The 13,415-nt window shown below is 36.9% G+C and overlaps 1 protein-coding gene across 1 annotated transcript in view; it reads left to right on the forward strand.

Moving 5' to 3' along the window:
- Positions 1–4,087, forward strand: part of LIPI (lipase I) — a 52,688-nt gene extending 48,601 nt beyond the window's left edge. The window contains exon 10 of the mRNA XM_032479853.1: positions 3,949–4,087. Coding sequence (XP_032335744.1) covers positions 3,949–4,087 — 139 coding nt within the window. The remainder of the gene's footprint in view (positions 1–3,948) is intronic.
- The last annotated feature ends 9,328 nt before the right edge of the window (positions 4,088–13,415 follow it).

Here is a 13,415-nt window from a genome sequence, read left to right on the forward strand (position 1 = left end):
CAAAATATTTCCCATTCAACATAAGTATTCCAGGGTAGCAGCAAGGAGAAAGGATTTTGAAATGCAGAGAATTTTTTCTTTTTCAAATATTGTGTCTATTCATTCCTATGTAGCTAGATGAGATGAAGTAGAAATGATCCTATAGGTTTGTTTCAACTCCTTGCATTTGGAGAACTAGTTAGTTATAGGCATAGTATATTCCAATATTTATGAGAAGTAAATAAACTTTGCTGTTTTATTAATAGTTATTTTTTCTCTTTCTTTTATTCTCTTTCACAGACGACCACTTTGCACCTATAATTTTGTACTTAAAGAAAGCGAAGAAATATTTCTCAGCCCAATCATATGCACACCAAATGAAATATAAAATACCTTCTTCCATCAAACGTAACAACTTGTTTGTAAATTAAAGAACTTGTAAATGGGAACAATGCAATCAGTATTTTTTTTAGAATGCATTGTTCAATCTGGAATTCAGATATTTCTACTCAAATAAATTTTTAAGAATCAAAAATATAAAATATTTAAAAATGCATATGGTAAAGCAATCTGAATATATTTTAAATAATGTTTATTTCTATTTACCTTAATTAAATGTTTCTCATTGAATGTTTCCATTAATTACTTATTATTAATAGATAATATGTCTTTAGAACAAAAGAGAAACTTATCTCTCCAAAATACTGTTTAAACAACACCATTTCCACTCAGACTACAGTAATAAAATAAATTAATATTTTTTCTAATTTGTAAATTTGTCATTTGTAGAAGTCACTTGGATTAATATAAATGTTGTAAACATAGATACACCTGTTTAGTGATCTGTTTGGCATTTTGTAATGCTTTGTAAATAAAGGCTTTATTTCTGTGGAGCACAATATCTATGGGTCTATAATCTTTAATGTCAGATCCTGGGTCTACCACTTAACTAATGATCACCTTGAGTAATTAAATTTACCTCACCATGTTTCAGTCATCTAAGCATTATTGTGAAGACTGATTCAACACTTTGACTCGTGTCTGCCCATAATGATGATAATTATAAAAATAATGGCAACTAACACTTAACATACATCATTGTATTCCTGCCACAGTTTAATACTTTATCAATTCATTTAATCCCCACAAAACCCCTGTGAGATTGGCCTTGTTATAGCCATTGATGGAGAAACTGAGACATAGAAATGTTAACTAACTTACCAAGAATCATGTACAAAATGAGAATTGAAACTTAAGAAGTCTGTCTCTTGAGTCTGTGGTTTTAACCCCTATGTTATGTGCTTCTTCAAAGTTCAAAACATGTTAATAGCTATATTTATAAATTACATATATTACATTCAAAATACAGTCATCCTTAGGTATCCTTGGGAGATTGGTTCCAGGAACCACCAAGGATACCGAAATCCACAGATGCTCACGTCCCATAGTTAGCTCTCCAGATCCATGGTTCCACATCCACGGATTCAAACAACCACAGACCACATAGTACTATAGTATTTATTTTAAAAAAATCCACATATAAGTGGACCCATGCAGTTCAAAACTCTGTTTCTCAGGGGTCAACTGTAATAATCTAAATGTCCTTGGCATTCTCCCATTTATCCTTCAGTCCAGGAATTCCTGGGCCTCAGTTTTCTCTCACTTTTGTCTAAATGCTCCCAAGGCTTGCTTTATGTGTGTTCCTAAACCAATCTGTCAACTATAGTCACAGTGTCTACATTTTGATTTCCTGCTGTATTATTTTTCTGGGGATGCCATATAAATATCACTGACAGGGTGGCTTAAACAACATAGATTTATTTTCTCACAGTCCAGGGGGCTAGAAGTCTAAGATCAAAGTGTTGGCAGGTTTGGTTTCTTCTCTCTCCTTGACTTGCAGATGGACACCTGCTTGCTGTGTCCTCACAGGGTCTTTCCTCTGTGCATGGTGTCTCTGTTGTACGTCTGCATTTCCTCTTCTTACAGGGACATCAGTCAGACTGGATTATGGCCCACCCTAATGGACTCATTTTCATTTAATCACCTCTTCAAAGACCCTATTTCTAAATACGGTCACATTCTGAGGTACTGGGAGTTAGGGCTTTAGCATACGAATTTTGGGAGGAAACAGTTCATCTCATAATACCTTCTATCACTAGCTCCACAATGATGACTTTTGCCTAATTTAATAAGACATGTGAAGGTGAATCATGGCCATCGTTGCTGCCTACCTGGAAAATACCGATGTGTGAAGACCTTGATGTATTTGATGTGTGCTCCAGGCAGAAATGTGTAGAAGGCTCTTCACATCTTGCTTAGGGGTTAAGTACTGCTTCCTGTACTTCTACTCTCTGACAGTCCTTCTTGAAAACAGTGCCTTCAGTTTCTGCTGCAGCCTTTCACTCCATAGGCCTCTGACTCCAGTCAATAGAGACACCGTCTCTCTCCTGTCATTGGGGCATTTGCTCACACTTCCCACATTCTTAAACAAAACTGCAAACCCTTATGTAATTTCACTTTTCCAATCCCCCTCAGTTAGTTTGCCAGATAACCCCAGAAAGTTTTGAATCTCAGTTTATGACGTTAATGACATTTTAAATTAAATAAAATGCATTAGAGATGTGTTACTAGGGGCAGAAATCCTGCTCCAGTATTCCTGATTGCTTAGGGCCTCTGGGTAACAGAGAAACAGTAACCAGTTTGTCCCATAGCATATTAAAGGATCCCATGACCCTCCTAGCAAAGCCTCCTTTCCACAGGTGATAGACTCTTTCAAGGATAACTCAAATACATAACTAAAAAATGCTTATAGATTTTCATATTGCAATATCTTCTCCAGTATCCAAATTCCCTAGACTTTTTTTTTTTTTCAAGATAAAACAATGAAAGGAAGCCTTTGGAGCTTGTCTTAGGGGTGAGGGAAGTAAACTCCTCTGACCCACAAGTTCAGTCTTCAAGGAATATTTTTAATCATATTTGTTTTTTTCCCCAAGTTTGTAGAAATCATAGATCAAAAATAGCAGTAAGAAAAAATATGTGCACTTTTCAGGGGACCATAAAGAACCACAGATATTTTATAGCAATTATCGAGGACAATAGAAGGAACAAATAGCCATTATGCACAAAATGCATTACACCAGGCTGCTTTGAAGACAGGATATTCTGGATCAGATGCAGAAAGCTACAGAGAGATGAAGTGTTTAACTTCTTCATCCTTCAGGGTGCCTACTTGGCCCTGGTCATAGACTTGGACTCAACACTGTCATTCAAAGTCCTCTCAGCAACAGTTTGATTATTTTTAGGTTAATTTTAGGATTTATCTAATTAAATGACATATTCCCTATTTTATGGTTGTGCCTTCTTTGTGTTTACACTGAATAATAAACATCAAGTTTAAAAACGTAAATCACCAACAGAGCAACAAATCATACTTTGTTACACACAATGGTTGACTGAAATGATGAGTGGACATAATCAAAGGGCAACAAGATTTTGTTTTAATAAACTACAGTTTAAAAAATTGTATCATTCAGGAATGTTGTAATACCAATCTAATTTACTGGATAATCGTCTAATTGTGTATGTGGCCAATGTAGAAGAGGCACAATTATGTAAAAATACTTGGAATCAGTTATATTCATAAAAGCATTGTTTTGGGTCATAATATTTATGGTTTACGCATTAATCCTTTTTTTCACATAATAATAATAATATTGATACCAAATAGATAATGAGTACTTACTATGTGCCAGTCCATGTTTTAAGTCTTTGACTTGTAGTATTTCATTTAGTCCTTACAAGTGCTTGATAAGGTATACAGTTTTATCACCTTCAGTGACTGAGGGGAGAAAAAGAAAAAAAAAATCCTTCAGATAATTGACAATACTTGAAAGATATGCTTACTGTGTTTTGACAGTTGCCTACTGAGTACATATTAGGCATTACGTAAATGTTTGTGAATGAATAAAGGATGAATGCCGGAACAGGAAGTCAAATCATCTGGATAAAAAGCACGGGACAAAGTGGGAGCCTGGCTCTGAGAAACTGTGCCTCCAAGAAGATGTGGCCGGTGAGGGCTGCCAATAGCTGTGGAGCTTGCTGCATGTGAACATCCCAGCAAATCACCAGACACGTGCTGGTTTTCTGGCCTGTGCTTTTAGGATCTTAGTATGAGACACCGCTAAAAGTTAACAAATACCTAAATTCTTCCCCAAGGCAATACAACCTGCTTCTCCAGGTAACAGAAACAACACTGTCAGAGAACATTAGGGGATGACACTGGGGTTAGGAAATGCAGGAATTCAATGCACAAAGATTTTCATTCTTAATTTCTTTCTTTCCTATGCCTGTGTGGTACATGAAAAAAAAGAAGGAAATATAGGAGGTGAACAGCTGGTTATGCAGATGGTGTTGATGAGTTGAATTTGGATTTCTATACCATGGCTTAAGTTTCTGGAATGCTAGGCTCTTGGCTAGAGGTAGAATTATGTATCTAGCAGGGACATGGAAGAATGTTTTGGATGTGGGCTCACAGTCATGATTAAAGTACTTTAAGTGGAACATAACATTGCAGAGTGTGTGAAGATTCAAAGCAACAAATAATTCACCCAGATTCACGAGGACCCTATTGAGTACTCTTCCAGTTTTCCTGTTGATTCCCAACAGCACCTTCCAGTTCTTAACTCAGGATTGCCCTCACCCTTTCCTTCCCAGTTGGACCATTTCTTGGCCTTTTCCATGGTTCACTTGCTACCTCTCCCAAACTGATACCTTCTTTTGCTTTGGCCTCCTCCTCTGTTTCCCAAAAGATGCTATTCCATGTCTCTGTTACAGCATGGAGTATCAGAACACTTTGCTTACTTGCTCATATACATCACTAGAATTTAATCTTCTTGAGAGTAAGGAATTTTTTATTATATTTACATCTTTGTACTCTCAAGGTCTAGATGAATGCCCGGCCTGTTTCAGGGACTCCATAAGCATTTGTTGAATGATAAATGCAAATTAAACAAGTGAGGCAGTAAGTTTCTTTTTTTGGCTTAGTTGGGGAAGAGTGGGCAGATACCAGTAATTGCTGGCTGTTTAGAAGAACAAAATGTTTCATGTGGTTCTGGTTAGAGATCAGAGAGCTCTCACTGTACAGCAAATGTAAGATTATCTGTGTCTTAAATTATTTTCGAAGAATGTAGTAAAACCAGATTTGATTTTAACATTAGATGATGTTAATCAAGACAAAGTATTTAATAATAATTTGCATTTATAATTGAATTTTTAAATTTATTTTACATATATTGTTGAAGTATTAAAATGTTAACATTACAAACACATAGATGAATTATAAATTTCAGGTCTTTCCTTAATAACTCTCTGGCAAAAGAAACAATTTGAAGGTAAAAAGAAATAAGGTTTACTGCAGGTATAGACTGAAATCATTGGAACTTTTGTTAGTTGAATGTGTCAAAGTTTTCAAAGGATTTTTTACTCTAATATTTGTTAATGTTGCGTTTGTCTTTAACACTTGGTAGGTGAGAGGTTTAATTAGGAAAATGTTTATGGAAAAAGTTTTCAAGATGAGGGTTGTCAAAATGAAGAATAAAGAATTAGTAAGTGGTTTACTCTTAGCAGAATATTCTTTAAGTGGGGGAATATGGGATGAGAGAGATTAATAAAGAGAGAGAATCAGAATTTATCAATAACTTTATTTTAATGCTCAAAGTAAATGTATTCTCAGAACCATGTGACCTAAGACACTGTCCACAAGAAACTTTCATTCTAAAAGATACAGTTTCTGTTAAATAATGAGTTACTGAACATAGGGAGTATCTTATTGCAACCTGATTCTCCCACAGCCTGTACCAAAAATAACACTTGCTCAATGTTTATAGATTTGAATATAGGCACCGTTTTCAATATACGGTAAAGAAAAATTATTTGAAAGACACCCCAGGGATAGGATGGTGGCAACCAACAGAGCTGGATTCTCCCCTACCTCCCCCTTCCCACTGAACAAGTCAAGGAAACACACAGAATCTAGGTTTGAAAATTTCTGCAGTCAAGGAAAATTAATCACCATCTTCCAAACTTCAGGAGGAGATTATAATAATCAAACACAAGTGGGACATTGAGACAGATAATTGAACTGAGAATAAAGAGGAAGAAGTGATTTCAACTTTCCAACCAGAGGTATATGGTCATTTATCTACTGGGAAGTAACTACTTTCTGAAAGTGAGCAGTCTTCCACTCTCTACCACATGCTGCCCCATTATTTCACTTTCCAGTGAGAACCCACAAATCCAGGAGATCAGGCTACTGGAAACAAATATGACAAACAATGATAGTTTGCCTCCTGTGGCAAATCGTTTTAGGAATGGCCCCCAATCTGTCCGAATTTGCCTGTAATCATTCCCATAGGTAACTCCCTCAAACCCTGACTCTGGGCTTGAACATGCGTCTTACGTTGGACACTGGAACAAAAACAGATGTGACACAAACTGAGATCTGAACAGTACCTGATGGCCTTGGATGCTGGATCACGTTAAAACGCCCAAGCTAGGCTCCTGGAAGGGTAAGACACCGATTGGAGGAGAACTCAGATGCGCCAGCCAACAGCTGCCATCAGGCAGACTGATCCCAGACCCAGGGATTGGCAGAGCCAGCCCAGGTTGTGAAGAAACACACAACCAACCCATAAAACCATGGACTCAATGAGGTGGTTGTTATTTTAGGCCCTATTTTGGGATGGTTTGTTATGCAGCAAAATTAAGCAACATATCTTTCTGAAACTTGAAATAGGTAGAACATATGTGACAGCAAGAAAAGCTGTGTATTTTATATATATGATTGAGGGACAACAAAGAAAATAGATGTTTTATATAAAGTCTGTTATATAAGATACTTAACGGGGAAAACAAAAGAAGCCAGACAAAAAACAGATTATACTTTGTGGGGGAGGATAGCTCAGTTGTAGAGTGCATGCTTAGCATGCACAAGGTCCTGAGTTCAATCTCCAGTACCTCCATTAAAATAAATAAATAAACCTAATTACCCCCAAAAAAACCCAAAGAAACAAAAATATATATGTATATGTGTATGTAGTGTGTGTGTGTGTGTATGTGTATATATATATATATATATATATATATATATATATATATATATATATATATAAAACTCTCTCTGTATATGTGTAAACTCTATATATATAAACTCTGTGCCACGCTGCACGGACAATACATGTCAGGGAAAAATTGTGCTCTGAAGTCATTGGAAGTTGGTCATTTGGCTTGATTTTAAGCCAGATGGTCTCAATTTCAATACTGCCTGAAATATTTTATTAAGATTTTTTTTAAAGAGCACTTCAAGCTTCGCAGCAAAATTGAAAGGAAGGTACAGGGATTTTTCCATATACTCCTTGCTAACACACTTGCAGAACTTCCTCCATTATCAACATCCCCCACCAGCATTGTACATTTGCTACGATTGATGGACCTCTATTGATATGTCCTAATCACCCAGAGCCCGTAGCTTGCATTATAGTTCACTCTTGATGTTGTACGTTCTGTGGGTTTGGACAAATCCCATAGTTTTACTGTTTCCAGAATGCCATATAATTAGAATCATACAGCCAAAAGATTGGCTTTTTCACTTAGTATTATGCATTTAAGGTTCCTCCATGTCGTTTCATGGCTTGGTAGCTCATTTTAAAAAAATATTCCAACATCTAGGTATTCCATGATTCCATGGTTTATTTATTCATTCACCTACAGAAGGATATCTTGGTTGCTTCCAAGTTTTGGCAATTATGAATAAAGCTTTTACAAACATCCAAGTGTAGGTTTTTGTGTAGACGTAAGTTTTCAGATCCTCAAAAGTAAATATCAAGGAACACAATTGCTGGATCATATGGTAAGAGTATGTTTAGTTTTGTAAGAAACCATCCAGCTGTCTTGCGAAGTGGCTATACCAATTCGCCTTGTTACAAGCAATGAATGAGAGTTCCTGTTGCTACACATCCTCACCAGCATTTGGTGCTGTCAGTGTTCTGGATTTGAGCCATTCTAATAGATGTGCAGTGGAATCTCACAGTTGTTTTAATTTACATTTCTCTGATGACATGACATTGAGCATTTTTCTTGTTTGACTTTCTTATATATTCTTTAGTGAGGTATCTGTTATTGTCTTTTGCCATTTTTCAGTCAGTTTGTTTATTTTCTTATTGTTGAGTTTTCAAAGTTCTTTTTATATTTTGGGTAAGTCCTTGAACAGATGTGTCTTTTGCAAGTACTTTCTTCCAGTCTGTGGCTTATTTTCTCAATCTCTTGGCATTGTCTTTAGAAGAGCAGAAGTTTTAATTTTAATAAAATCCATCATCTTATCAATTATTACTTTCATAGATCATGTCTTTGGGGTTATATCTTAAAAAGTAATGACCATTACAAAGGTCATCTAGGTTTTCTCGTATGTTATCTTCTAGGAGTTTAATAGCTTGCACTTTACATTTAGGTCTATGAACCATTTTGAATTAATATTTGGGTGAAATCTTTGTCTAGATTGTTTTGTATGTTGATGTCATATTGTTCCAGCACCATTGTTGAAAAGACAATTTTTTCTCCATTGTCTTGCCTTTGCTCCTTTGTCAAAGATCAACTGATTATATTTATGTGGATCTATTTCTGGGCTATTTTGTTTCATTGATCTATTTGTCTGTTCTTCCACCATGCTGTCTTGATTATTGTAGCTTTATAGTAAGTCTTAAAGTTGGGTGGTGTCAGTTCTCCAACTTTGTCATCTCATTCAATAGTATTCTGGTTATTCCTTGATATATTTTTTAGAGAGTGCATCTCTGAAGAGTTGCTTTTGCAGCTTTAAAATATTTTGCAAACACTCACTTGTTCTTCATGCATCTCCTTGAAAGGAGTAGGGTTACTGTGTACTTAATCATTTCAATCAATCTCTTCAACAAGCCTTCCTCAAGTATGACAGGTATTTGGGATACAAAAAAGAAAAATTTTGGGTTCCTAGATTCAAGGAAGTTATATCCTACTAGGAAAGCAACCTGGTTAAACATATGTTGCCATATCCTGTGATCATAGCAGAAATAATGATTATTTTGAGGTCTGGTGTGGAGCAGAGGCTGAGTATCCACTGCAGTGGAGGTCAGGGAGGGCTTGACTTATCATAGAGATGATTAAACTGGTTCCTGATAGATGTTTATGAATTAGCTCATGCTAAGAGAGGGGCATGGAAGAGAATGTGGCTTAGTACAGTTGGGAGTATGAGGCAAGATGGGAGCACAGATGTGATACAAGTAGGTCAGATTATATGAGGTTTGTGCGTCATAGAAAAAGGAGCTATTCTAGTCAGGACCTATTTAAGATTATCAGGTAAGAACAGAGCATGAGCATACTTGTGTTTTTTAAAAAAAGATATCTCTTGTATGCCTTACTGGAGAGGTTGTTACCAACCCCTCTGCATGGACCCCGAACACACAGAGGTAGGATAATAAAAGATGTTAGCTACAAAAGGAGAATAAAAGGTGAAGGGATTCAGCATAGTGATACACTGGAGTTTTGCCACAGCAGCCTGAAAGAGCAAAAGAAACGTGCATGGCTGTGTAGACGTGGCATTAATGCAGCATATTTTTCTTCATCCCTTCTCTAATTACGTGTTGAGATCCCCTCATGAGGGCCAGCAAGAGGAAAGTGGAAGTTATGTTAAGTGTCCTCAAATGGAGTGAGTGGCAACACAAGAGAAACAATTAAGGATTGCTATATCCCATCCATCTGAAAACTGCATGGGTTTTCATCTTAAAAGAACATATAACAGCCTTTCTTTCTGGCAGTAGCAGGGACGTGAGGAACACGGCAGACTGAGCTGACCTACATAATAGAGAGAAAATCTGGATAGTATCTGCTATTTGAAGGGACACCAGTAGTGATGATTTGAAAATCCATGCTTGGCAAATATATAGATCCTAAATGAGTGAGATCAGTATTCTAGGCTCAAATTGCATCACATCTCTGCAATTCCTCCTCCAAATAAGTGTATTTTTTGTTCACTCAGTTTTTTTTTTTAAAGAAAGAGATCATGATAAGGGTCTTAAATGTTATTTTTATTTTCTCTTTCTTTCTAGGAAATAAATCACTGACTAATAATTTATATATTTACTTATGTCCCTGGGTTGGGGCAAGGGAAGGTGTTAAAGATCTCCCAAATTTTCCCATTGAGATGATTTTTCATGTGAGCAAAGCTGAAAATATAAATTGAATATAGAATTTGTGCTGTGGATAAAAGTCAAATGTCTACTTATAACATTTGTTAATCATACACATTATATAAGACGATATAATTTAGAGATTCTCATGGTTGATGAAACAATTTACTCAAACTCTTCACATGCATTTTTAAATACCAAAGTCTTTTTCTTTTAATCAGTTAAGCCCTCTCTAAAGGTATCTAACAGGGTCTTCTAGGCCATAGTGTTCCTGTCTAAGTTGTCTCAGTTATAGAACTTTTGGAATTTGTATTGTTACAGCAAAATTCCTTTTGCTTGTTTGACAGTTTCTCTCACTATGATGCAGAACAAAAATGCACTAAAAGGACTAAAATCCATAGTTCCCTGCTCTAGAAACAAAATTATTACCAATTTCTTAGTATATCCCATTAAACTGTTTATTTAAAGTAACCATTAAGTAAAATGATTAACTGCAATTTTGATGTTACACTTTTAGGAATAATTATTAAGTTTTTGAAATATTTATATTCCTTCTGACTCTGATGGGTCTATAAGTCTCCCAAATCTGGGTAAAGTAGCCACACCTGTTACACCCACATGGCCAGTCTTTGGATACAGGCTGTCCATGGGAAGAGGCTGTGAACGTGGATGAGAAGATTTTATTCAGCTGTGAGCGTTGCTGCAAGGAACCAGCGGTCAGTCCTCCCAGGAGCTGGATGGATGATGCTTTAGTGCTGAAGACGGCACTGGGGAGGCAGAGTAACTCCTTCGTCAGCAGAGCTAGAGCGTGGGGGATGCACAGTGGTTAGGACAGTGGTTAGGCGTTTAGTGCTTGGCCAACTGTCCACACAGTCTGCTGCTGGCCTCCTCTTCATCCATTCCCAAACGGGCCATTTAGGCCTAGAAGCTGACCGCTGCTGCTTTACCACACTTGGAGTGCCAAAATCCTGCATGAGTCTCCCCATGACCCCTTCTGCCTGCACAGCCTTGTTGCTACTTTTTTCTGGGACCTTTCTGTCTCCAGGGATATTTCTAGAAAACTGCTCTTAGGTCCCCACTGCTCATCAAGGGGCCCCTCTGTTTCCCCTCATCTCAACCATGCCGAGAGAATGAGAGGTATGGAGACTGGATTTTTTTCCTAATCTGGGGACAGCCTTTCCCCTTTCACACATATACAGGTCTTTCTCACTCAGCAAAATGCTTCTTTCCACCAGTTCCATGATCCTTCTAAATTCTAAGGCGTAGGCTTCTAGAAGTTAAAAGACTGAAGGAGTTGCAGGTTTCTATTCCTTTCCGTGAAATTCTTCCTTTCTGTTTCTCTAAATCATGGAAGCCAGAATAGCCTTGCTCCTAGAACAGGGATGGAAGGCCTAAGAAAATACTGAAAATAAAAAAGAACTCCCCCAAACTGACATTACGGAAACATTACAGTCACTGTATTCGAACTATATGATGGTGATGAAATGAAAAGGGGGAAGTTTCAAAAGATACAAAGGAGAGAAAAATCCACAAAACGTTACAATCCTTAACATACTGCATTCAAATTGGTTACAGTATGATTCTCCACTTACACTTTAGTTTCTTAAAAGTAGGGAATATTTTCATCATTATCTAGGAGGTACTTAGCATATAATAAAATTCTACATGTTATTTAAATTTTGAAAGTGTCTCCAACATTAGCTTATCCAAGTCAATTTCTCTGGTTCTATAAAGCTAAGCTAAGCATATTCTCTTCCATGCTTCCAGGTATAGTATATAACCTGTGCTATAGCATTTGCAATTTTTCTTTGCAATTGTTAATTTAATCATCATTAGACCAAGAACTCTTCAAAGCCAGAAGATATGTACCATTCATCTTTCCATATGTGATGTTTACTGATAACTGATTCTTCAGTCTGGAGGTGACATTCATAGTTATAGTAACATAGATAGATGACAACTTAAGTCTGTGATGTTTGGCACTGACACCCCAATCTATAGTGAAATTTAATAAAAAAAAAAACACCCAGAAAAGTGGGTTGTATATGTTAGAAATACATCTATTAAGTTAGCTAAATAATTGAGAGAAGTTCACACCATTAGCTCCCTGGAACATCTGTTTCATCAGAACTTTCCATTATCCAAAACTACCATATCAGCAAAATATTTTTTGAATATCCCAACTACATTCAGGTTTTATTTCTTTTTAATACTACTCTGAGTTGAATTCTAAAGGGTATAAGGTCCAGTTTTACCAGTGAAACATACAACACATTGTCACAAGAGGGCAGCCTTTTAACATAAATTGTTCCTCAACCTGTAGTCATTCCTTGAAATTTTAAGAAACTTTAATTCACGTAGCTAAATGATAAAACAATGCAAAACGGTTTCAAGCAGATACTTTGCACTATGCATGTTTTTTCATATGACTTCTAATGAAAACTATTTAAAATCCATAAGGAAAACAAGAGCTGAATTGTTTCACATAGAAAGATGGGTTTATATAGGTTGCATCTTTTAAACATCAACAGTAGGTCGGTGGCTGAGTTGAGTGCACCTAAATTTCATGTGATCAAATGTGAAGTTCCCCTCTGAGCTATCCAAAATTCTGACCAAACAAGGGCAAGCTGGAAGCATCTAGACTGATATATTACCCAAACGCAAATGAATGTCATTGGATGTATGTTTCTAATTTTTAACCTATTAAAGTGTCTAAAGACAGTGCTATTTGGCTATATTGATAAAGAGTAAATGGTAGGATGGTTTGGTGTATGGCTGGGCTTATCTGTAAGACATACAGATAACACCCTCATCTCTCAGCAGAGTCAGCATCTCTCCCTGCATGTCTCCCTCTCTCCTCAGCTGAAAAGTCACCTCTCCCGAAGTCAATGTTCTTTCCAGGAGTAGCCCATGGTGCTATAAATGCCTGGCCCCAAACTGCCCCATTTTGCTCCAATTTGGGTTTCTTTACCTACAGAACTGGACACTCTCCCAGCCAGCTGTGTTTTCACAAGCCCTCCAGGTGATTCTGTTTGAGAACTACTGGCAGCTACTGGCAGCTACTGGCAGAGAATAAGGGCCAAATTCCCTTTGTGGTTTAAAGACTGCAGTTAGTTTTCAGCCTTAATACCTCTCTCCTATCCACGGCCTGGTCCTCAGCTGCTAACACACACTTATCTGTAGGCTAAACCTCACTCCCTGTCTCTAGGACCAACCTGACCT

Source organism: Camelus ferus, chromosome 1 (assembly GCF_009834535.1).
Source record: "Camelus ferus isolate YT-003-E chromosome 1, BCGSAC_Cfer_1.0, whole genome shotgun sequence".
Lineage (NCBI taxonomy): Eukaryota > Metazoa > Chordata > Mammalia > Artiodactyla > Camelidae > Camelus > Camelus ferus.